This window comes from Taudactylus pleione, unplaced genomic scaffold (assembly GCF_031769625.1).
Source record: "Taudactylus pleione unplaced genomic scaffold, aTauple2 ptg000314l, whole genome shotgun sequence".
Taxonomy (NCBI): domain Eukaryota; kingdom Metazoa; phylum Chordata; class Amphibia; order Anura; family Myobatrachidae; genus Taudactylus; species Taudactylus pleione.
Window position 1 is genome coordinate 6,461,472 of NW_028284715.1, and position 22,852 is coordinate 6,484,323.

Below are 22,852 nucleotides of genomic sequence, written 5' to 3' on the forward strand. Positions count from 1 at the left end.
TAGACGGCCAACGCTAGCAGAGTAGCATCGGACCTGGCAGCTCACTCACGCCAGTTGCGCTACGTGGCGTATTGAGGTTAGATTTATGAGAACACATCAGTAGCTTTTATAACAGCCCTATTAATCGCTATTTCACCCCAAAATCTGTCCAACTTGTTAACATCTATTTATTTTCAAATCAGGCATTTTGAGCGACTTTACTCTTCTGTGCAAAATTAAAGTTTTTTCCCCCCATACATTTACAGAGAAAATGCATTTCAATGGGCTTCCTGCTCAAAATTGCCTCTGCAAATGAATGGGAAAAGCTCAGCCAAACTTGAGCAATGGCCACTTGTAATTGGTTGACTAGGACCTGATCTCCTGTCCCACTATTACAATGGGACTGGGGGCAAGATAATGAAATACTACATGCTCAAACAAGCAATGGATGCCAGGGCTTGCTGGAATTTCATAATTTTTTTATTATTATTTCATTCACAGAGAACTTTCCTATTCATTTCAAATGCCAATGAATATATATTGGCTCTCTGTGCCCACTGTCAAGCATCGTCCATTGAAATTAAAGCTAAATCTGATTGGTCAATTTGTCTGCAGGCCATTTCAGCCACTGCAAAATTGTGGCAGTATTTTCCATTATGAGCGCGGCCCGGGGGAGGGGGTTCGCGGTCCGAACCCCTAGATGAAGCGAGCAAAGAGAGTAGCCTGTAATTACCAAACCCCTCCCCCTGTGTGTTGTGAGAGGTTCTGTCTGTCCTTGTGCTGTGCCCATAAAAATAGGCCCTGGGGAGAACACTGATGAGGGATTCAGAATGGTACCCATCTCAACCGCAACTACGTTTTTGGCTGAGTGGGTGTAACTGGGCATTTGCAAGTAGGCCAAGTGTTCTGAGGGAGTATCGTGGGCGTGGAGACATAATTGCAGGCTAGGTATAGGGCTGGTGCAAATGCACAATGGTAGTGATGACAGCTACTTAATAAGCGGATGGATAGGGCGGTGCCATCACACAGATGCAGCCAACTGTGAGTGCAGGCAAAAAATTGCATTTATTTCCGACTTGTGGTCATCTTGCGTGCAACTGTGAATTAAGGGCCTGATTCAGACCCGGTCGCAAGTGCTGTGCGCTCGCAACCGGGTCGATGGTGGGCCAGTGCGCATGTGCGAGACCAGGATAGCGACGGGCACTCCCTCTGGTGGGCGGGCCGAGGGAGTGGCTGCCCAAATGGAGGCGTTCCCATGTGAACGCCTCCGTCTGGGGGCGGCCCCACTGACATCACAAGTGATGTCAGTGGGACAGATTTCGGCTCTGTTAGAGCCAAAATCTCTCTGGGGCTTGCGGCAACGAGACCCTACCACAAGGGTCTCATCGCAAGCCCGATGGTCGCGATGGTCTTGACCATCACGACCATCTTCCTGGCCGCTCACTATAGCTGTGGGTGGTCACCCACAGCTATGCGAGCGGACAGGAGGCCATTCTAAAAAAAAAAATAGCCAGGCCCTGATTCAGAGTGAGCGGGTCTGACTCAGGGCCTAAGCCCAGAGTCTTGCTATCAAATAGGCAGGGATATACAAATAGCAGAACTCTGCTTATCACAGAAGACAAGAGTCATGGAAGAGCCCGGTTTAATGACTCGGGGGAATAAACTTGTGGGGTCAACCCCAAAATGATGACCAGCATTCAACCTTTTAGCCTAGGCTGGGATTGAAAATTGGGGGTGGGATGATGACAAGATTCCAGCCGTGGGCTGACCAGGGCTGGAATCCCTAGGGAAGTGGTGACACAAAACCATGGGGTGCCCACTCCCTAAGGATAACAAGCCCTGATTGGTCAAAGAGCGGCAGCTCCCATGCTCTGACCAATCAGCTTGGACCCATGGAGAGTGTCTGCAAGTGACCTCTCATTCGTGGAGTGCCGCCCAGAGGAGCAGTACCGTTTTATTTTTATGTTGCTAAGACTGTGGATGAACCGGAGAGGACCTGTTTCCAAGGATTTGTAATAAAGTGTGGGGGGGTTTTCTTGTTTTTTTTTCTTGAAACTACCACATTCCATGTGTAGGTGCACTGTCTATATTTAAATATTTTTTTACAACTGAAATAGAGGTGCCAGCAGGCTCTTGATGCCTGGACATGCTGGCACATGTGGTTCTCCAACTGCCATCATGCCCTGGCAAGATTGCAGAGACCAGTAGTGTAAAGAAAAGCATTAATATTAATAATCAATTATCATCACACCCATGACTGGTTGTCCTTATTTAGGGGGTACCCTTATTTCTTTGTTTGGGGGTGGGGTCCCCACTCTCTTAGGGATTCTTGCCCTGGGCTGACCAGTCTAGGGCTGGTTGATATTATAGCAGGGGGACCCCATGCTGCTAGTCTCCCGAGTGGCCCGGCTGGTTATTCATTTGGGGGAAAACTCACCACTTTTTATTTTTTTTTACATATTAGCATTTGTTTTCCAATTTTAACCATAAAAGTCTGCATATATCCTATTGATCTGTGCAGTGCTTGAAATGTCCGTGGATTCATGATGGTTTGTCGTCGGATTTGCGGCAGGATAGGGGTTTCAAAACCAGTGGGTATCGATGATCGATTTAAAGTGACAGTCAAAACTGATGCTAAGCAAATACTGTTACTTTAGACCCTAAACTGTCGTTGATGACCTTTGGTTTTAAATGAAGTACTGTAAATGTACCCGTAAGTCTCTGCCCCATTTGCAGTGTAATATGGTTTTACCAAGGTGCAAATGACTGATTTGTTTGGATTTGCTCCTACCTTTAACTCAGAGTCAGTTTCACAGTAAAGGTGCATACACATGTAACGATTTTTTTAACAATTTAACTATAACAACGTCGTTATCGTCCAATTGTTGAAAAAATCGTTCAGTTTCTGATGAACGATTATCGTTCATGCGCTTTCCCGTTTGCAGATTGTAGTTCTTTCTGACTGACCAACTGAACAATTTTCATTAAGGGAAGTTACAAAAATCGATTGTAGTTCAAAAAATCGTTCATTACACTTTAAAAAATCTGACAGATAATCTGACAGAAAATCGTTGGTAACAAAATCGTTGTGTGTATGCAACACAAACATGGTTAAACTACTTATTATGTAATCACAAGTCTACAAAAAACATTTTCGATAAAGCACACATAGATTTTACATGGTTATAATTACTACACATGTACATCTTGTTTTATGTTAATGATATTGAATGTTCAGTTTTAAAAAATCCCAATTTATACACACATTAGTTTGTTTCCATTAAGAATTCAACTATATGTTCATGTTTACAGCATTTGTTTAGATAGAACCTTAGATATTGACAAGAAACTTGATAGTAAATGTCTTAACGTGAGTTCACAAAGGCCATAGACAGAATATGGCATCATAGCATAAAATACTCACTGTAAACTGAGATTAATAGATATTTAACATACTGCTCTAGCTACACATTTTATAACCGGTCTCTGTTGGTGATCTCTTACATTTTTTATTTTCTATATAAACATATACTATACAATCTCTATGGGTTTTACAGCATATTGCCATCAGGTATCAGATGGAGTGTCTCGTGTCCCGTTTAGGATTTTCTATACAGTCAGAGAATAAGCAAATGGATTGGATATCATTCTAGAGAATACAGGTTGCTGTACATACATAGGAAAAACAAAATAGATTAGATAGATATATAATAGGTAGGTAGATAGATTATATATAGATGGATAGCTAGGTAGATGATATATGGATAGGTAGATAGATTATATATAGATAGGTAGGTAGATGGCATATAGATAGGTAGATAGATGATAGGTAGGTGGATAGATTATATATAGATGGATAGGTAGGTAGATGATATATAGATAGGTAGATAAATGATAGGTAGGTTGATAGATTATATATAGATAGGTAGGTAGATGGCATATAGATAGATATAGGTAGACAGATGATATAGATAGATAGATAGATAGATAGATAGATAATAGGTAGGTAGATAGATTATATATATATAGGTAGGTAGATGGCATATAGATAGGTAGATGATAGGTAGGTAGATAGATTATATATAGATAGGTAGTTAGATGATATATAGATAGGTATATAGATGATAGGTAGGTAGATTATATATAGATAGGTAGGTAGATGATATATAGATAGGTAGATAGATGATACGGTAGGTAGGTAGATAGATTATATATATAGATAGGTAGGTAGATGGCATATAGATAGGTAGATGATAGGTAGGTAGATAGATTATATATAGATAGATAGGTAGATGATTGGTTGGTAGATAGATTATATATAGATAGATAGGTAGATGATATATAGATAGGTAGATGATAGGTAGGTAGATAGATTATATATAGATAGGTAGGTAGATGGCAGATAGATAGATGAATAGGTAAGTATATCGTTGATAGATAGATGAATAGGTAAGTATATCGCTGATAGATAGAAGAATAGGCAAGTATATCGTTGATAGATAGAAGAATAGGTAAGTATATAGATGACAGATAGGTAAATCGATAGATTGATTGATAGGTCGATAGATGAACGGTAGGAAGGTAGATCGATTGGTAGGTCGATAGATGAACGGTAGGAAGGTAGATCGATTGATAGGTCGATAGATGAACGGTAGGAAGGTAGATCGATAGATATAAAGGTAGGTAGATAGACACAGACAGACAGAAAGAACAAAAGCGTACAGCTGTAAATCTCTCAGCAAGACAGTCAGAGAAGAGCAATGGGTTTAGCAAAAACACTAATTAGAACAGTGGTTCCCAAACTTTTTTGAATCAAGATACCCCTAGGCCAAAAGTTTATTAGTAAGAAAGTCAGAAAAATGTGTTAGACCATAAATAATTTGATAACCAACCCGTGACACCCCTGCAAGTCCCCCGAGGCACCCCAGTATGCCACGACACCCAGTTTGGGAACCACTGAATTAGAGGTAGTTTTGCTAAGGCTTCAAAACATTAATAGTCAAAGTGTTGCCCATTGCAACCAATTAGATGCTACTTACCACCTAACTAGTACAATATAAAAAATGATAGTTACAATTTGATTGGCTGCTATGAGCCACATCTCTACGTTTCTTTATCATTATTTGTTTAAACTTTAGTGAATATAGTCTATGGGGTTGATCCAATTATACATGAGGGGAGTGGGTGGAAACACCTCATCTCACCGGGTGGCCCAATCTCACCCCCCCCCCCCCTCCCGCCCCATGGCCTGATCTCTCAGAAATTTTGTATGCAGCCCTATGGGGACATTTCTGGAAAGACGTTCATCATTTGCTTCGGTCTTTTATCCGGTCTAACAATTGGGAGGAATAGATGACACCTCGATAAAGATCAGGGTCTCTCAGTTTACATTTTATTTTTAGTTTTATTTAATCCATGAGGCTGGGAGTTAAATATATAAAAATCGCATGACAATACTAAGCTCTTTCAAATACTGGCAAAAAATATGAAACCCAGCCTGGGTTTCAAGGTCTTGCCTAATATGAAATCCACATTGAACACTTTCCTAAGTGGAATATAAGACATTACTATTATTGCTTTGTTATTTTTTATTTTAGTTTTTTTAGAGGTTTGTTGAGTTTCCCTCTTCTGATTCTTTCTATTGCAATCTGTACGGAACAGAAATTGGTTTATAATGGACTCTAGCTACTGTGCTTGTACAGGGCTGCGACACCTACAGCGCCTCATATATAAACGTTAATGACGATGAGGATGACCTCCATGGTAGTGATCTCAGCTGTAGAGACAGGTATTAGCGCATCATGTAAGGACTGAACAATATAACCCGTTTACCAAACATTCAATGCAATAATGTTACATATACAATATACTGTAAGATAGAAATACACTTTTAGTTTTCAGCGTAAATACCTGCAGCAAGCTGACATAGCTTTAACGTCAAAGTTTTATAAATGTCATCAATTTCAGGCAGTTGTAATGTTAAGACAAAGTTGTACTAATAATACAAAGATATGCATAAAGGAAGAAGGTTTCTTAGGATAGATAAAGCATTAAGCTGAAACGTAAAGACATTAAAATAAAATAAATAATATTCATCATTTTCACAAAGCATGGTACAGTATACATGTGATTGTAAACACAAGTATAACGTCTGCAGATGGAGCGCAAATCTTTTGCGCAAACAGCATATTGTGCACCAGTTGCACCTACTGCACCATTTGCGCAGAACCCCACCATGGTACCACTGAGATACAATGGAACTGGTGGAGGCTCACGGCATGAATCGGTGCATCCGCTACACACTGAGAGTCACTGGTTTGCCCTGTGTTCCATCTGTATTCTGGAAAAAAAAATATTATTTTTCATCACACCATCCTACTAATTATTTAAGATCCTGACAATACTCAGAGGGAGACAGACAATATTGTGGCTTTAAAACCCAACTATAAATATATTTTCCAAGCGAAGACCATCAGTGCAGAGTTTTCCCTATGTCCATAGGAACATATGATACATTTCGGATCTTTGGAGCTTAGTACATCTGGCTGCTAGCTGGTTCTGCCCAACAAACTACACGCTGGACTCGGCTCAGGAACATTGCAGCTTTGTATCATGAACATGACAAAAACATTGAACATCTCAAACAAAAACATCAGATGCAGGCACTGGAATACCCAGGGAATGTAGACAACATGATGAGTAAATGTGGTATACAGTAGGTGAATTCCAGGCGCATTGAGAGTCTTACCTTTTTCACTCACACTTTCACTTTCAATCTCAACATCGTCACAACTTGTGTACTCCGGTGTGGATGCCAACTCTTCCTCTGAACTGCTCAATGAAATCTGACGCGTTTTGCCTCCTTTTTTCGTTTTATGAGGTTTGGGCGGTGGTGGTCGGACTGATTCAGACTGGTCTGAACTAAGCGAATCGTTCCTTAGCATAGTTTCCATTTTTTCCCTTTTGGTTTTCCTCACTGCAGAACTTGGATCCAAGTGGTGCTGCTTCCTCAAAGAATCTGTACGCCTCAAATCAGGCCTATCATTAGGAATGGGACTCCGCCTGGGCGTCGGAGGGCTGTGATTTGAGTTCCTTTGCCGATTAGGACTTGGCCCCTGCACATCTCTAGTTCTTTCTATAGAATAAGAGCGCTGGCTCTCCATGGCCGCCCTACGCTCAGAGGCGGACCTCTGCCTTGACGGCCGGTCTAGCCTCAACATGGACATACGAGACTCTTCTAACTCAGTATGAGCTAAAGATACGTCGCTATGTCTTCTTTCATGGCGAGCCCTGGATACCTCCGCATGGATTCGCATTTGCTCCTCATAAGGTTGGGGTTTAACTGGATATCTAGCCAAATTAGGGTCACTTCTGTACCTTGCTTGATACTCCTCCTCTCGCCTCTGCCGCTCATACTCATCCCTGTCCTGAATGTCCTCCTCATCTACTGAATACTCATTAGAACGCCGCCGACTTCTCCTGTAATTGCCGTGCTCAGGATCATCATAGAGCTGGGGCCCACGTGGCGATCGCCTTTCAGAGTAATCCGACGGTGACCTAGGCATTGCGCTGACTGATGTAACATACTGCGAATGTTCTCCTATATCTTCCCTTGAATCGTACCTTTGATTCTGGTCTCTAGATATTGAGGGGCTTCTTTTCCTGTAACATAAAGCATAAAAACTATTAGTCGAAGGTGAAATATATATATATATATATATATTCTTGCAAGACATTCTATACATGTATTTAATGTTCCCACTAAGTTTAGAGAGATGGAAATTAATGAATAATTAATAAACTGAAAGCTTCACTCCTAAGGGCTGCATTGAAATCTGCTGTTTGTTGCAACTCTGAACAAGTATTTAATATACCACAATGAAACAGACAGAAATCGACTCATTAGCTGAAACTGCAGTTGTAGCATCACTAGCTGGGAAATGGTTACCAGCACATTTGAAGGTTCTAACACTACTTCTATATTGAGACCAATAGTTGACGTTTGTCTTGGCAAATATCAGTGCAACTGTTCCCGAGCACAACACCCGTCTCCCGTCTAACTACCAACAGTCATATTATCTGCATAAAACATCCTGTTCAAGTGTTTGGAATGTTGACATCTACTATAGATCATCATTGCTCCACCGTTTGTTTTTGAAGCTTTGATTGATTTTTTTTCTAGGATCCCAAACCACACAGAAAGTTTCAAAAATAAAATACAAAATTTACAAGAGTACCAAAAAAAACCCAAAAGATTCTAGAACAGCTGTAGGAAACCTTTGGCTCGCCAGATGTAGTGAGCTGGGAATGCTGAATATTTTAGTTCCACAGCATTTGAAGAGCTACAGTCTGGCAGGGCATTCTGGAAAGCAAGACAGTGCACAATGGGACTTGTTGTTCCACAGCATTTTGAGAGCCATACGTTGACTTCATCTGTTCTGGTTTCATTAAATGAATTCTTATTATTATACACATGTATCACATTAAATGACCCTACAGTTATACAACAAGCATAGCTGCCAGCATTTTAAAGTAATTTCTATGGATACTTTGCTGCTGGGAAGCCTTATCTGAGCAAATTACATACAGTGTGCAGGGCCACCAAGAGATCCGTCAAGTCCCGGTGAATGCCGGAATCCTCTGAAGAAGCGGCACACAGCTTCTACAGAGGGCCCCCCACATTCACAATGTGGAAGGCCACAACCACACAAGATAGGTCATGCATTTATTAGGCCACGTTCCAAGACAGACCTGGCCAGGCTTCGTACCCACAGCCTTCCCCTCACCCACCATCCCATCAACCCTGTGGCCCTAACAGTACAGACTAGGCGAACGTTCATGCTCTATACTCTCCATTGCAGCATCTTCAATGAATGTCACTAAAACATAATTTCTGCCATCTTTTATTCCTTCACATTGATTCATATTATTGAGAAAATATAATGACCTGGCATTATACAGAATAGCAGGAATTGTGGGCATTAGGTCAACACTGAAAACTAGGGACATTCCCAGGAGAAAAATGTTCCAGTGGCAAATCTTAAAAAAAATAATAAAAAAAAAAATTTGGGACTATCCCTGAAAATTTAGGACGAATTTAAATACACCTATTCTGCTGCCTGACGTTTGTATAATCATCTTTAATGGTGAGACTCTGCTCGATTCTAGCTTATTGACTGAAATATGTTGTAGCGTGGTGTAATCCATCACCAAGCCGAAGTATTACAGGGAAGTGCAATAATGACTCTCAAAATAAATTTTTATCATTTGTCAAGTTGGGTAGTGAAATGGAACACAGCTCCTAAGACATATACACAGTCCTTTATCATTCTCTGAGAGTAATAAAATCCTCGGCTATTATAAGACTCACACAGTTAGGATTATGCCTTTTTAAATCTTCAGAAGCCCTGAAGGCCGGATAAGCTTTAAGTGTTTTGTTAAATACACAATAAAGAAATAAATACGCCCCTGATTGTCACCATACTTATGACAGGACCTATACGACGGGAGGTTATAGTGAGCAGTTACTAATTGACGGGAATGTATCCACCTAAAATTATTGAATGTAAAAGAGAAATGGCGGCTACGAGAAATGTTATTACTGAGCCAGGAGAACATTGGGGGGGCTCGGTTCTCTCGGTTCGTATCTTGCTACGAATACAAGATAAAGCCATGTGCTTTTCAGTGTCATGCTGGGTACACACTATACGATATATCTTCCGTACATGCAAATCCAGACACAACAAGCCCCGTCCTGATTTATTCAAACCCCGCCCTGAAACATCCAAACCTTTCCCGTATCCACAAAGAAACGCCCACTTTTAGTCAAAACTCCACCCCTTTCGAGGTCCGTCAATAAGGACAGTTAGCAGCGATAGAAGAGCGGAGAGAGGGGTGGACACATATCACCAACCTCATTCCCTTTATTTTTGCTATGCGTCCCGGTGATTGCTTACTACTGCCCTGTAATCATAATACTGAACATGCATTAATCCATTATTCCATAAATCAATCCCATTAGCTACTTATTGAGGTGATTTAAAAAACAATAGATTAATCAGTGTTCTTCCCAGACTGTTTTTGGTGGGTGCCCCACCCGGCACTTTTGGAGCCTGCAAGTGGGGACAGTATCTGGGAGCTGTATAAAAAGGACCAGATCCTACAAACTTTGCAGCTTTTTCATAATCAGACAACTGGGCCTCTAATAAGAAGAGAAGAATTAATATATAAAATGTTATTTCAAGTTTAAATCATAATGTCAGGGTTTAAAACAAAATTTTTATTGCGATGGCCCCCACCCGGCTACTTCTTGATGCCACCCGGCTGTAAAAAATTTCTGGGGAGAGCACTGGATTGATGTATAGTCATAGGAATGACATCACTGGGGTTGCGGTTTGGTGCTTGGGTCCGAGTAAATTTGCATCAGGAATATTGGTTCAGCTGACACAATCACCGTCTCTAATGTGTGCAGGCAACAGAGGAGACTAAAGGCGCGTATTCACTACACGAGAAAATGAGCGATTGAACAATTACGACATCGTTATCGTTCAATCGCTCATTAATTGTGCAGTAATTATACCAGCAACGACCAGCGATGTGCGCTCCCGCTGGTCGGTGTCGGTATTTGTCATTGCCTGAACATGCAGGCCAACCTGACGATATAGTCAGGTTGTGCATGTTCAGGGATGAGGGAGGGTGCCTGCACTGAACGACATATCGTTCAGTGTGGGCACAATATCCACTGCACAGGATGATGAACGATTACAATGTTGTAATCGTACAGTCGTTCCACTCTCGTGTAGTGGATACGCATCTTTAGAACAAATTAATTTAGTATAATGATCACAGTGCTGAATTATCAAATATACTGTACACACAATCACGATAACATCACTTTTGTCAAAGAGTAATTTTACTACAGATGCTATTTTATGGACCGAATTCTCAAATTCCCACAAGTACAACAAAACAGTCAATGAAATATAACTATGGGCCTGATTCAGACCCACTCGCGAGCGGCTGTCCGCTCGCAAGTGGGTCGATGGTCTGCACTGAGCATGCGCACGACGGAGGGAGCTCCGTCGTGCGCATGCGCCAGACACGACGAGCGAAGGACTTTCCTTCGCTCGTTGTGTCCGATCAAAGGGGGCGTGCTGTCAATGTTGATTGACAGCACGCCCCCTTTGGTGGGCGTGCCGGGGGCGTGCCTCCCTGACGGGGGCGTTCCCACGGGAACGCCTCCAGTCAGAAGCCGGCCCACTGACATCACTAGTGATGTCAGTGGGACTGATTTTGGCTCTGATAGAGCCAAAATCACTCCGGAGCTTGCGGTTGAAAACCTCAACCGCAGGCTCCGGCTCGCAATTTCGATGGTCGCGATGGTCACGACCATCGCGGCCATCAAAATGCACGCTCGTATAGCCTGTGGGTGGTGACCCACAGCTATACGAGCGTCCAGGAGGACGCTCCATGAAAATGGAGCCCGGCCCTCATTCAGAGCGTGCGCTCTGCTCAGAGCGTACGGCTCTGAATGAGGGCCTATGTTTCATTATTTTTGGACATATGGTAAGTAAACCTATAGCTCTTTTTTTTCTTCAATATATGGTATCTAAAATTGCTTCCAGGAAATTGTCATAAGAAATATATGCAACATACGTGACAGAACTCCTACAACCTTTTCCAGAGAATAGACCAACTGCATAATACAATCTACACAGGTTTGTGCATGAACCAAAAATGATTCTTAATAATGTTGTTTAGGGTTATATTTATAAAAGAACTTTTACGGGATACCCTCTTTTTGGTGGTAGGGGTTTACCCGCAAATAATGGGGGTGATTCAATTCAGAGTGATGCTGAATAGGACCGGTGAAGGATCTTCCGAAGCTAGTCCATTGATTGCGCTGTTAAGTCCGACTAGAACCACTTAAGTTGGAGAATGCTGGTTAGCGCACATTAAGCTGGGTGTTTGGTAATGGTAACCGGATAAAAGTGCCAACGCGAGGCAGTTAGCGCCACGCTAAGCTGTAAAACAGTATCGCGGCCAGCACTTAAGTTGGATTGCTCGCACCTAATGAGGATGAGAGCAGAAATCCTGTAGTTGAACTTAACATCGCGGCCAATTGAATAACTCTGGGAACTCTTTCCCCGGGGGATTCACATCGCTCTGAATTGAATCACCCCTATTAAGTAGCACCTAAATATTTGGGACTGCAGCAGTAAGAGGAGATATCTGCTGTAATTCTCCATTTTCAATTGCAAAAGTTTCTATTCTATAGCAAATTTACCAAGCTCAAAAATGCAAAGCATTCTGGAGTTTGGCCCCGCCAGCCGTCCTCAGATGGCGTTATCCATTGTAGCCTATATACTACAGATTGCTAAATTTACCACGTTTCAGTTGACTTTAGATCTTACACATCACAGGGATGGGCTATCACAGACCCCTGTCCCTACACGTGTTTTTTCTTATACATTCCATCGAACCTTAATATCTTATTGCAGTGATAAGAAATTAGAAGTTTACTGCTAAACTCTCACATTTTCTGAAACTCTCATCCTGTTACATCTGGCCCCAATTCACTATCCGATAAATCAAATTAAGGGGTCTATTTACTATGTCTTGGATGGAGATAAAGTGCCAACCAATCAGCTCCTGTCATTTTTCAAACACAGCCTTTGACATGGCAGGTAGGAGCTGATTGGCTGGTACTTTATCTCCGTTCACTTTATCTCCTTCCAAGGCTTAGTATGTCACTAACAGTGACGGGAACGTAGTGTGTGAGCAGTAGGTCCAATCACAAGCAGCAATCTTGAGACAGATAGATATGAGATAGATAGTGTCGAAACTGGATTATTGGCTGAGACAAGATCAGTTTAAAATTAAATCGCAGCGACGCCATCTTGCGACTGGCCGCAAGACGCCATCTTGGAAATGAGATCGCCAGACGCCATTTTGCGAATGGCCGCCCAAGCGACATTTTAGATAAACTCACACTTTAGTACATGTGGCGATATTATTTTTAGCATCATGCGATTGCATCTTTCACCATTCCCCATATACACATTAATTCGCACAATTGCGCTGTTAACTAGTCGCATATTAGCGAATGCATAAGATCCTATATGAAAATGCTGTTTATTCGCTTTATGCGCACGCATCTGCTCCAAGTTAACTAGCGTCTTTATATCAAACCCCGCATACTCACACATTACATATCCACATACAAGGTTCCATAACCTTTAAGGTATAAGATTTAGGTTTGTTCACTTAGTATAAATGCTGTGAAATAAAGATTATTTGGTAACTAAGGTTTTATACATGCTAAGTAAGCCGTGTTTGGTTTTGTACTGATGCGTACTCTTTCAACAGAATTCTGGTATTATCGGTGTGGAGATCGCATCATGCATTCTCAACTTATGGACCGCAGAGACTTCAAGCAACAAAATGTATATAATATGAACAACTGTTAGGATGTTGCATGTGGCGGGAATCCAGAGACCCCCAGTTGTTAGAGGCTGGGTTGTGTCTATTTGAATCAGCCTGTTAAACGCTCTGTAACAGATGTATCCCCCTTGGGAACCAATGGCATCAGCAACAAACTTCTCTATTGTGTTGTCTATTTCTGGGGGGTATAAATATGTGTGCTCCAACACTGGGTCTTAGTCTTCGTGCTGAATGCTGATTGATGAGGGGTTTCTTGCTGATGCCTAACATCTGGACCAGAGAGCGCTGCGTATGTATAATTGTACTTGGGTCTGTATAATCTCTTTGCGCTAAGATTTTATGAGGATCACAGCATGTAACTGACTGTACTTTTACTTGAATAATACTTTGTGCTTTGGAACCACAGATTCCAGGTCTGAAGTCTTAATTTACTGTATGACTGCGTACGCAACTTAGCGTCATCCTTAGAAGGTATAGGCAGGATATCAGAAGGTATAGGAAGGAGTGCATAGAGGTTCTAAGGCAGTATCGTTGATAGATAGATAGATAGATAGATAGATAGATAGATAGATAGATAGATAGATAGATATGAGATACATAGATAGATAGATATGAGATACATAGATAGATAGATAGATAGATAGATAGATAGATCTGTTATTATCAACAAACTTTAAAAAAGTAATATTACATTTTAATTAAAATGAACTATAATCTGTCCTTTGTGTTTCATTGAAGAATAGTCGGCCGTGATCTGCGCCAGCAATTGTCCATATATAACATAAAATATATTGCACGTTACTTTAGCAACAGAAATTGACAATGTATCCTGTGTGTCAGTCTTTCACATGAATCAAACTAAACTCTGAAATAAATAGTTTCTCTTGTAATTCTGCTGTAATCATTTATGGACAATGCTCTTTCCATAAGCTCAAATGAAAAACCTTAAGATGCGCAGAATGAAGTATGAATTGACAGCCGGTGCCCTGCCTGTCAGGAATAATTGATTAGTTTGAAAGGACAGTGTTTTAAGGCATCTGATCTATGTAACGAGAGTCAGGAGTGATTTAGAGTTTGGTAGATGAGAGAATTGGTGGACAACAGATTCCTGATGAATTGTAAAGCTAATATTTTATTTCTCTGAAACTGTCCTGAAGCACACAGTGACCTCTATGAATTGTGACTGGGTGGAATTTTGGACATCCTCTATTTGCATGTTATAGCATAATTATAGCATATTTATGTTACAGCATAATTATGTTTTAAAATCGCAACTTCTGGCAAAATAACTTTGTTCTTTTAACAACATAAAAAAGGTGTCTAACACAGCCACAACAATATAGTAAGGAAAAGAGACACCACAGAGGTGGTTTATTAAATTAAGTTGAGCTGTAAAACAGAGAAGCCTGCACTACTGTAGGTCAGATGTGTGTCTGTTTGCACCATTTGTGGACAAGGTTGCGGTGTCTGTGAGGCAGGTTTGACGACTCTCCCTGAACGGCCACATGAGGCTCCCGAATCCTGGCCGTTCGGAAGAGTATTCAAGTCTCCCGGAGCTGCCCGCGTTCTCCTGGGGACTCCCACTCCTTGAGTGATGCGATATTCCACTCCTTTCACAATCTGCATCTTTAGGTGTAATCATAAACCCACAAAGTGAGGTGCAATCTTATTAAAGAGTTATAGTATATAAAACTGGTACGCACTTTGGAATGCTCCAGACGGATGGATGATCATGGTACGGTACCATGATCATCCGTCTGGAGCATTGCGAAGTGCGTTGGTACCAGACGGGTTAAGAAGTCACTCATGCGCACCTAATAAAGCATTTAATAATACAGCAAAAAAAGTCTTAACCATACTTTAAGTGGGGATGTTTTTTGTTTGCATATAATGGGCTGTTTCAGAAGTGCACGAAAATCACATCAAGATTGCGATTCCGTACGCAGCGGTTCTGCAAAAATATGTCACAGCCGTCAGGATTTGTACAGAGATGCCCACTGGCTGCATCTCTAGTCCGCCGCTTGTGTACAAAGGTCGCACCATCCATCCTCTGAGCAATCCTATGTCTGTCGGAGGTCTGCTGACGGAACCACTGCAACTGATCACACGGATGTGGTCACAGGCTGAGACACGCCCCTTAAACAGTCGTGACTAGCCTGCCTACTCGTTACCCCGTTACCTCCCAGAAACGGTCTCTAACAGCTCTGAATCAGGCCCAATATGAATAAAGTTTTGTGTGATCTGTTAACATATTTTTATAAAAAATTTTAACTTTTTTGTTTTGTTGTTTTTTTTTTAGTTTGGCATTTTAGGTAATTCAAACTGATTTAAATGGATGTCAGGGTCTGTTTGATGGTCCAAATAAGAAAAGCAGATCATATGCAAAATATAACACAAAATGTTGAGACATATGTGACCTGAAGAACAGTAGAAACATGCCGTCACTCAAGACAGGTTCTTCAGATAATTCCAAGCACAGTAATTGCAATGGGAAAGGCATGGGCGGCTATGGAAAAACGAGCTTTCTTCTTGGCTGCACTTTGATAGGTAATCCTTCAGGCTCTCCATTAATTTTGAGTCATTATTCAGTAGTGTCAGCAGCCTCTTTAAGCAACGTTTCTGTGAAACACCAACACGCATTCTACTCAACAAGCGCTTTTCACAATTCAGCTTATAAAGATTACTGAAGCATGAGAGTGATTCTGCACATTTTCATCTACCTCGCTGTGGCCTTTAGAAAATCAGCACTGTACGCCCTGAGAGATAGAGGAATAATGGGGAGTTTCTGTCATATTAAACACAGCACGTGCATCGGTGCAACAGACGTTATTAGGATTTGCCGTCAACGCCAACTTGTCCTGTTGGAGGTTTCAAAATATAAGACATTCTGAGGGGCATGGCCGTCAATGTATATATTGCCATGGCAGAGGCTTGAAGAGGGAGTTATTATATTAATATGTATCAACGTTTGTGCAGTACCCCTAGATTGTAAGCTCCTAGGAGCAGGGTCCTCCTCCGCAATGTCTCACAGGCTTCTTCTTTAGCACTTCTATGACAGCCTTCACCTTCAGAGTTGTACTGTGTATGGAGAATTGTGTTGCTAATTGTTACTTGTGTTCTGTTTATATTTTGGTTACTGTATTGTAATGTAATATTCTGTGTACGCTTTACTGTATGTACAGCGCAGCGGACCACTTGTGGCGCCCTATAAATAAAATGTAATAATAATAATAATACTTCGCTGAATAATTAAAAAGAAAAAGCCAGTGTCATTATAATTAATATAATATTTCATTCATTCCATGTGATTGGTGGCCTTGCTCTTCAGAAATACACTAAAGAGAACTTATGGAACTGGAAAGCACCCATCTCCCACAATGCATCTGCCCCGTATTTCATTTAATGTGCATGCAGCCTAGGGGTGTGGCACACAGAAAGCCAATGAGAATCTGACAAACAGCTGCTTATTGTTCCAGGTGGCCACATATCCCTGTGGCAGACATTCATTTGGTTAGAGATGAGCAGCTCGGTTTCGGTTCGGATCTTCCTGACAAGTTCGGATCTTAGAACGAAGCAAAACGTCATCTTTCACGGACATCTCGACGGGAAGATCTGAGCCAAAACCCATCGAATATATAGTAACTGTCAAGTGTGTTCTCCACCTCTAATGCTCATGTCATGGCCTCAGGTCCCATTTTCGGACACAGGCTGGACATATTTATACTTTTTTGGGGAAAGATCATCAGTCTACATACTAATTTCTTTCCCTATTTGAGGACACAATTTATGTACCAGCAATTACAGTTTCATGTGGCTCGGGGAACAAAACATTTACATTTTGGGTCATGGCCAGGAAACTCCCCAGACCTTAATCCCATTGAGAACTTTTGGTCAATCCTCAAGAGGCGGGTGGACAAACAAAAACCCACAAACTCTGACAAACTCCATTGATTAGGTAAGAATGGGCGGCCATCAGTCAGTATGTGGCCCAGAAGATGAGTGACAGCATGCCAGGGCGAATTGCAGAGGTCTTGAAAAAGAAGGGTCAACACTGCAAATATTGATTCTTTGGATAAACTTAATGTAATTGTCAATAAAAGCCTTTGACACTTATGAAATACTTGGAATTTTACTTCAGTATACCATAGTAACATCTGACAAATAGGTCTAATAACACTGAAGCAGCAAACTTTGTGAAAACCAATACTTGTGTCATTCTAAAAACTTTTGGCCACGGCTGTATACAAAAAACATTCTCCTCTGTATAATAGATTGACACATTCTGCATTATATTGGAGCTGCAGTCTCTTGATTAAATTGCAAATGGTTATAAGAAACAAAAACATTTCTAGGATGTCCCCAGGATAGGGTAGCTCATGTGACTAGTTTATGACGCTTCTACAACCTTGATAGATGAAGACTCCATCACAGTTAGAGGGTATGGGCAGTTCCATATTTAGATGTGTACCCAAATATACAAACAATGGGCCTGATTTAGAGACAGGCGCTAATGCAATCGCAAATGCATACTCTCATGGATCACAGAGCCCGGATTCAGAGCCGGATGCTCTGACAGGCCGCCCCTCCTACTTTTTGGAGCGGCCTCCTGGCCGCTCGCATAGCTGTGGGTGACCACCCACAGCTATAGCGAGTGGCCAAAATGATGGTCGCGATGGTCAAGACCATCGCGACCATCGGGCTTGCGACGAGACCCTTGCGGTAGGGTCTCGTCTGCAGCAAGCCCTGGAGTGCTTTTGGCTCTATCAGAGCCAAAAGCACTCCCACTGACATCACTAGTGATGTCAGTGGGGCCGGCCCCACACGGCAGGCGTTCCCATGGGAACGCCTCCGTCTGGTCAGCCACGCCCCTGGCACGCCCACCAAAGGGGGCGTGCTGTCAATCACCATCGACAGCACGCCCCCTTTTGTGCGAGACCCATAACGACGGCTTATTCGGGTCTCGCGCAAGCGCACGACGGAGCCGCCTCCGTCGTGCGCATGCGCACTTGGGCAACATCGACCCTCTTGCGAGCGCTCAGCGCTCACGAGCGGGTCTGAATCAGGCCCACAGTTGCTAAAATACGCTAATGCCTTCTGAAGCTTAGCCGAGCATAGGGGCGCCCGCTGCTGCCTTCTCATAACTGTTCGACGACGTACAACAGCGTAAACATCGGTAACATCGAAGCAGATCGGGCTGTCACGCAGCATGTAAGTCAAGTCTGACCAGCTGCAAACACTGCGTCCTGACACGCAGATTTTTTTAACCACTACCCCATTACCAACTCCAAACGGCGACTATGTGTCACTCACTTTGCGAATAAATCCTCTGTGTGAGCGTAATCGCAAACCAATTGCTGCGCGTGCGCAGTGCGGCTTACATGCGTGCACAGTGGCAAACAATCGCTCGATCTGTGTAAATATCGCCATAGCGTCCGTTACCTGAATCAGGCCCATAGTGTACACTGTTGGTGCTAAAAATTCCTTAAAATGTGCTTTTGCACTCACTAATTCTTGTAGTAAAATACGCCTTGGGCAATCTTACGCCATTACCCGATGGCGGATGCTTAGGCAACGATGTCATGGTGAGTGTCAAGTGCTCAGGGATGTGTTACATAGAGTAGCATGGTTGGTGTAATGGTTAGCATAACTGACTCACAGCACTGAGGCCATGGTCCGATGGCTGCCACGGCCCTAATTGTGTGGAGTTTGTATGTTCTCCACGTGCTTGCGCGGGATCTCCTCCGGGTGCTCCGGTTTCCTCCCACAATCCAACAATATACTGGTAGACTAATTGGCTCCCAACAATAATGTGTACATGTGGTAGAGAGTATAGAGTGTAAGCTCCGCATGGGCAGGGACTGATGTGAATGGCCAAATATTCTCTGTACAGCGCTGTGGAATAGGTGTGCGCTGTATAAGTAACTAGTAATAAATAAATAAACATGGTGTATACCAAACAAACAAGGGTGGAACTACTCCGTTCTCATTAATGAATGGTACACATCTAGGAAATGGCCATAACCTCTATTTGGGATTCAGGGCCTGGTTCAGAGATAGACGCCATGCCATTGCTCAGCAATTATCGGTGATCTGCGCATGTGTCTCAGTGGCACTGCGCATGCATCTTTTTTTAATACCGATGGTGTTCGCTGAAGAGGTTTGGCTGCAGGATGATTGAGCGTCACCATTGCAACCATTGCTCCTCTGGTCAGGCTGCTGGATCTGAAGGTTCCCACATCCTGGCCGGGTGCTGTTCACTTCAGAGGCCAGGAATCTGCATCAGTCGACACAGACCTGAAAACGGATTACGACACACCACTGTTTCCGGGAACGGTGACCAGGCACACCCCTGTTCTGCCCCCCAAACACTGCAGCATGGCAATCATGGGGGGGGTCTATGAGCAAGATCACAGGTCCCATTATGCAGACCCCTAACAATCGGAGATGTGCGTTCATCGTCAGATGAATGTACATCTCTGAATCAAGTCCTCAGTTGAAGAATTGCAAGTTGTGGCTGCATACTCCTGACGGGGGCCTACACCTCTTTGAACATGCGACTAATCTGCCTAGTGTTGCAGCAGGTCCACCATATTGCTTAATAAGCAAATAAAATAACTTAAAATAAAAGATCCAAATTTAAATAATTTTTCTTATTTGTTTGCCTATCCCTATTTCTAATGAAATATACACATATTTATACACAGACAAATAGACGGGAAGGAAAGGTTACATCTCTTGGCATGTCAAAGTATGTCTTGGTTTCATTCTTTGAAATTCACACGTGCGGAATACCACTGTGTGCGATTTAGAGTAACAGAAGTAATAAAACTATTCTTCCGTCACAAAACCGTATGCTTTATTTACTGACTTCTATAGCACAAAGTAAAATATGTTTAGGAGGCAAGAGGAGAAGGAAAATGTTATTTCATAAACACGCTGAACATCACATATGCTTAGCTAGTGGTTAAATAGTTTTTATTTGTTTTGTTTTTTTGGGTTTTAGGGCATTAGTGCACATATGTGGTTAATGACAGCATCAATAATTAGTATTTCTGCCTCGCAGTGCTGGGTTTATGAATTGTTTCCAACCAGGACCTGGGGCAGAATGCATCCAGCATCGCATTTTGCATGCGATGCATCCCGCCACTCATCGCATGCATACTGGCATAAATAACGCCGGTATGCATGAATAAAATCATAAAGGACAGCACTCTCGGTAAGCGCTGTCCTTTGTGATGGAGGGACTTACAGGTCTACGACCCAGAAGTCCCTCTGGCGTCCTTCTGTGCATGCGCAGAAGGACGCGCGCACCGCGGAGGTGCTGGGAGGGATCCGATTGGGTGCCTTCCAGGTGTGCGCCACAAATAAAAGCCCATAGGTTTCTACCGGGCAACTCCATCTGAAGACGGCATTGCCCACCGCATCCGAGCCCTGGTGCTTGGTGTACATTAGGTGAGCAGTCACACCTCTGAAAACTTCATTTTCAGAGGTTTGACTGCAGAAAAATGCATTGCTGCATCCTGCCCCTGATCTGTGGGGATTTTGTATGTTCTCCATGTGTGGGAATGAGCTTCCTCCAATTGCATCACACAGTCTAAAAACATACTGGCAGGTTAATGGGCGTCTGACAGAAATGGACCCTAGTGTGTGTGTTTTTGTGGTAGGGAATTTAGGCCCTGATACAGACCAACTTGCGAGCGGCTGCCCGCTCGCAAGTGGGTCGATGGTCTGCACTGCGCATGCGCACGGCGGAGGGAGCTCCGTCGTGCGCATGCGCGAGACGCGACGAGCGAAGGACTTTCCTTCGCTCGTAGTGTCTGATCAAAGGGGGCGTGCTGATAGAGCCAAAATCACTCCTGGCCTTGCGGTTGAGAAACTCAACCGCAGGCTTCAGCTCGCAGTGGCGATGGTCGCGATGGTCAAGACCATCGCGACCATCATCCTGCACGCTCGTATATGCTGTGGGTGGTGACCCACAGCTATACGAGCGTCCAGGAGGACGCTCCATATTTGTGGAGGTGGGCCCTGATTCAGCGCGAGCGCTCTGGTCAGAGCGTCCGGCTCTGAATCAGGGCCTTAGCTCTGTATGTCCCAATGGGAAAGGGACTGATGTGGTTATATATTCTCTGTACAGCGCTGCATAATTGGCAACGCTATAGAAATAAACAATACATAAGAAATAAATGGGTTTGAATGCCCTCAGCATGACATACCTACTGCTCGCACACAAAGTACAGTTCACGTCTGTTATACCGTAACGTGTGCCCGCCACCTAACGACAGCAGAGGCTGCTTTGTGAACCTTATCGGTAGCCAGACCATCCATTCACTATGAACTGGTGATGATTTAGATAAGAGATCTCTGTAATGTAAATAATTCCCAGTAAATTGATAAACTGACTTGCAATAGCTGAGCCAACAAAATAGCTGCTTTCAATTTATGTTGATGATGGGTTCACTTTAACAATGAGTAACATTTACAAGGGGCCAACAGGACATTTTGAGTCCCGGGTGCTGGAGGGGGCATGACCATGCATTGGGGCACTCTGCTTGGAATACAAGACCCTGTGAAGATCGGTGGCGCACACCAAGGTGGGGAGTTCTCTGCCTTCCCCAGAAACCAATGTAGGCCTGAATAATATTTACACCCCTCCCAGTGCCACCTGCATTTACAGCATACACAGTAAGAACATGATGCGAGTAAAATTGGCACGATGCAGATGATCAAAATGTAAAATATATACACTACAAACCTTTCATGACTGAATACTGTATATAAAGACTTTTTAATGTCTGTGCCGGTCAGCAAATTTATGAACATAAAAAAGTGTACAGTAATTCAGGCATCTATTAATGTTAATTCTCCATATATCAGGTGCTGTGTCTGTACAAGAAACAGGTAATCTGCAGCAGCGCATATCAACAATAGCGGCTACAACAAAGCTTGCCTGCTGTTATGCTTTCTGGTGCCATCAAGATATTGGGCAGACTCAGGTACAAGGAGGTGTGTTGTAATGCCTTCCCTGCACTACAATGTCCCGGGATCCAGGAACTTTGAACCCACCCCCCAGCCCACCTCTCAGCGCCATTGGTTTTACTAGTTGTTCCCACTTATACAGTCAGGTGCATAAATATTGGGACATTGACAGAATTTTCATATTTTGGCCTCTATTCACCACCACAATGGCTTTGAAATGAAACAAACAAGATGTGATTTAACTGCAGACTTTCAGATTTAATTTGAGGGTAATTACTTCCAAATCAGGTGAACGGTGTAGGAATTACAACGGTTTCTATATGTGCCTCCCACTTTTTAAGGGGCCAAAAGTAATGGGACAAACTAAACAATCCTAAATCTAACTTTCACTTTTTAATACTTTGTTGCAAATCCTTTGCAGGCAATTACAGCCTGAACTCTGGAACGCATAGAC

The 22,852-nt window shown here is 42.8% G+C and overlaps 1 protein-coding gene across 14 annotated transcripts in view; it reads right to left on the reverse strand.

Annotated features, from left to right (window-relative positions):
• The window catches only part of RIMS2 (regulating synaptic membrane exocytosis 2), an 801,312-nt gene that overhangs the window by 401,580 nt on the left and 376,880 nt on the right, over positions 1-22,852 (reverse strand). For all 14 annotated transcript variants that reach the window (XM_088442657.1, XM_088442652.1, XM_088442648.1 and 11 more), the window contains one exon: positions 6,728-7,641. In XM_088442657.1, the coding sequence (XP_088298783.1) occupies positions 6,728-7,641 (914 nt within the window). The remainder of the gene's footprint in view (positions 1-6,727; positions 7,642-22,852) is intronic.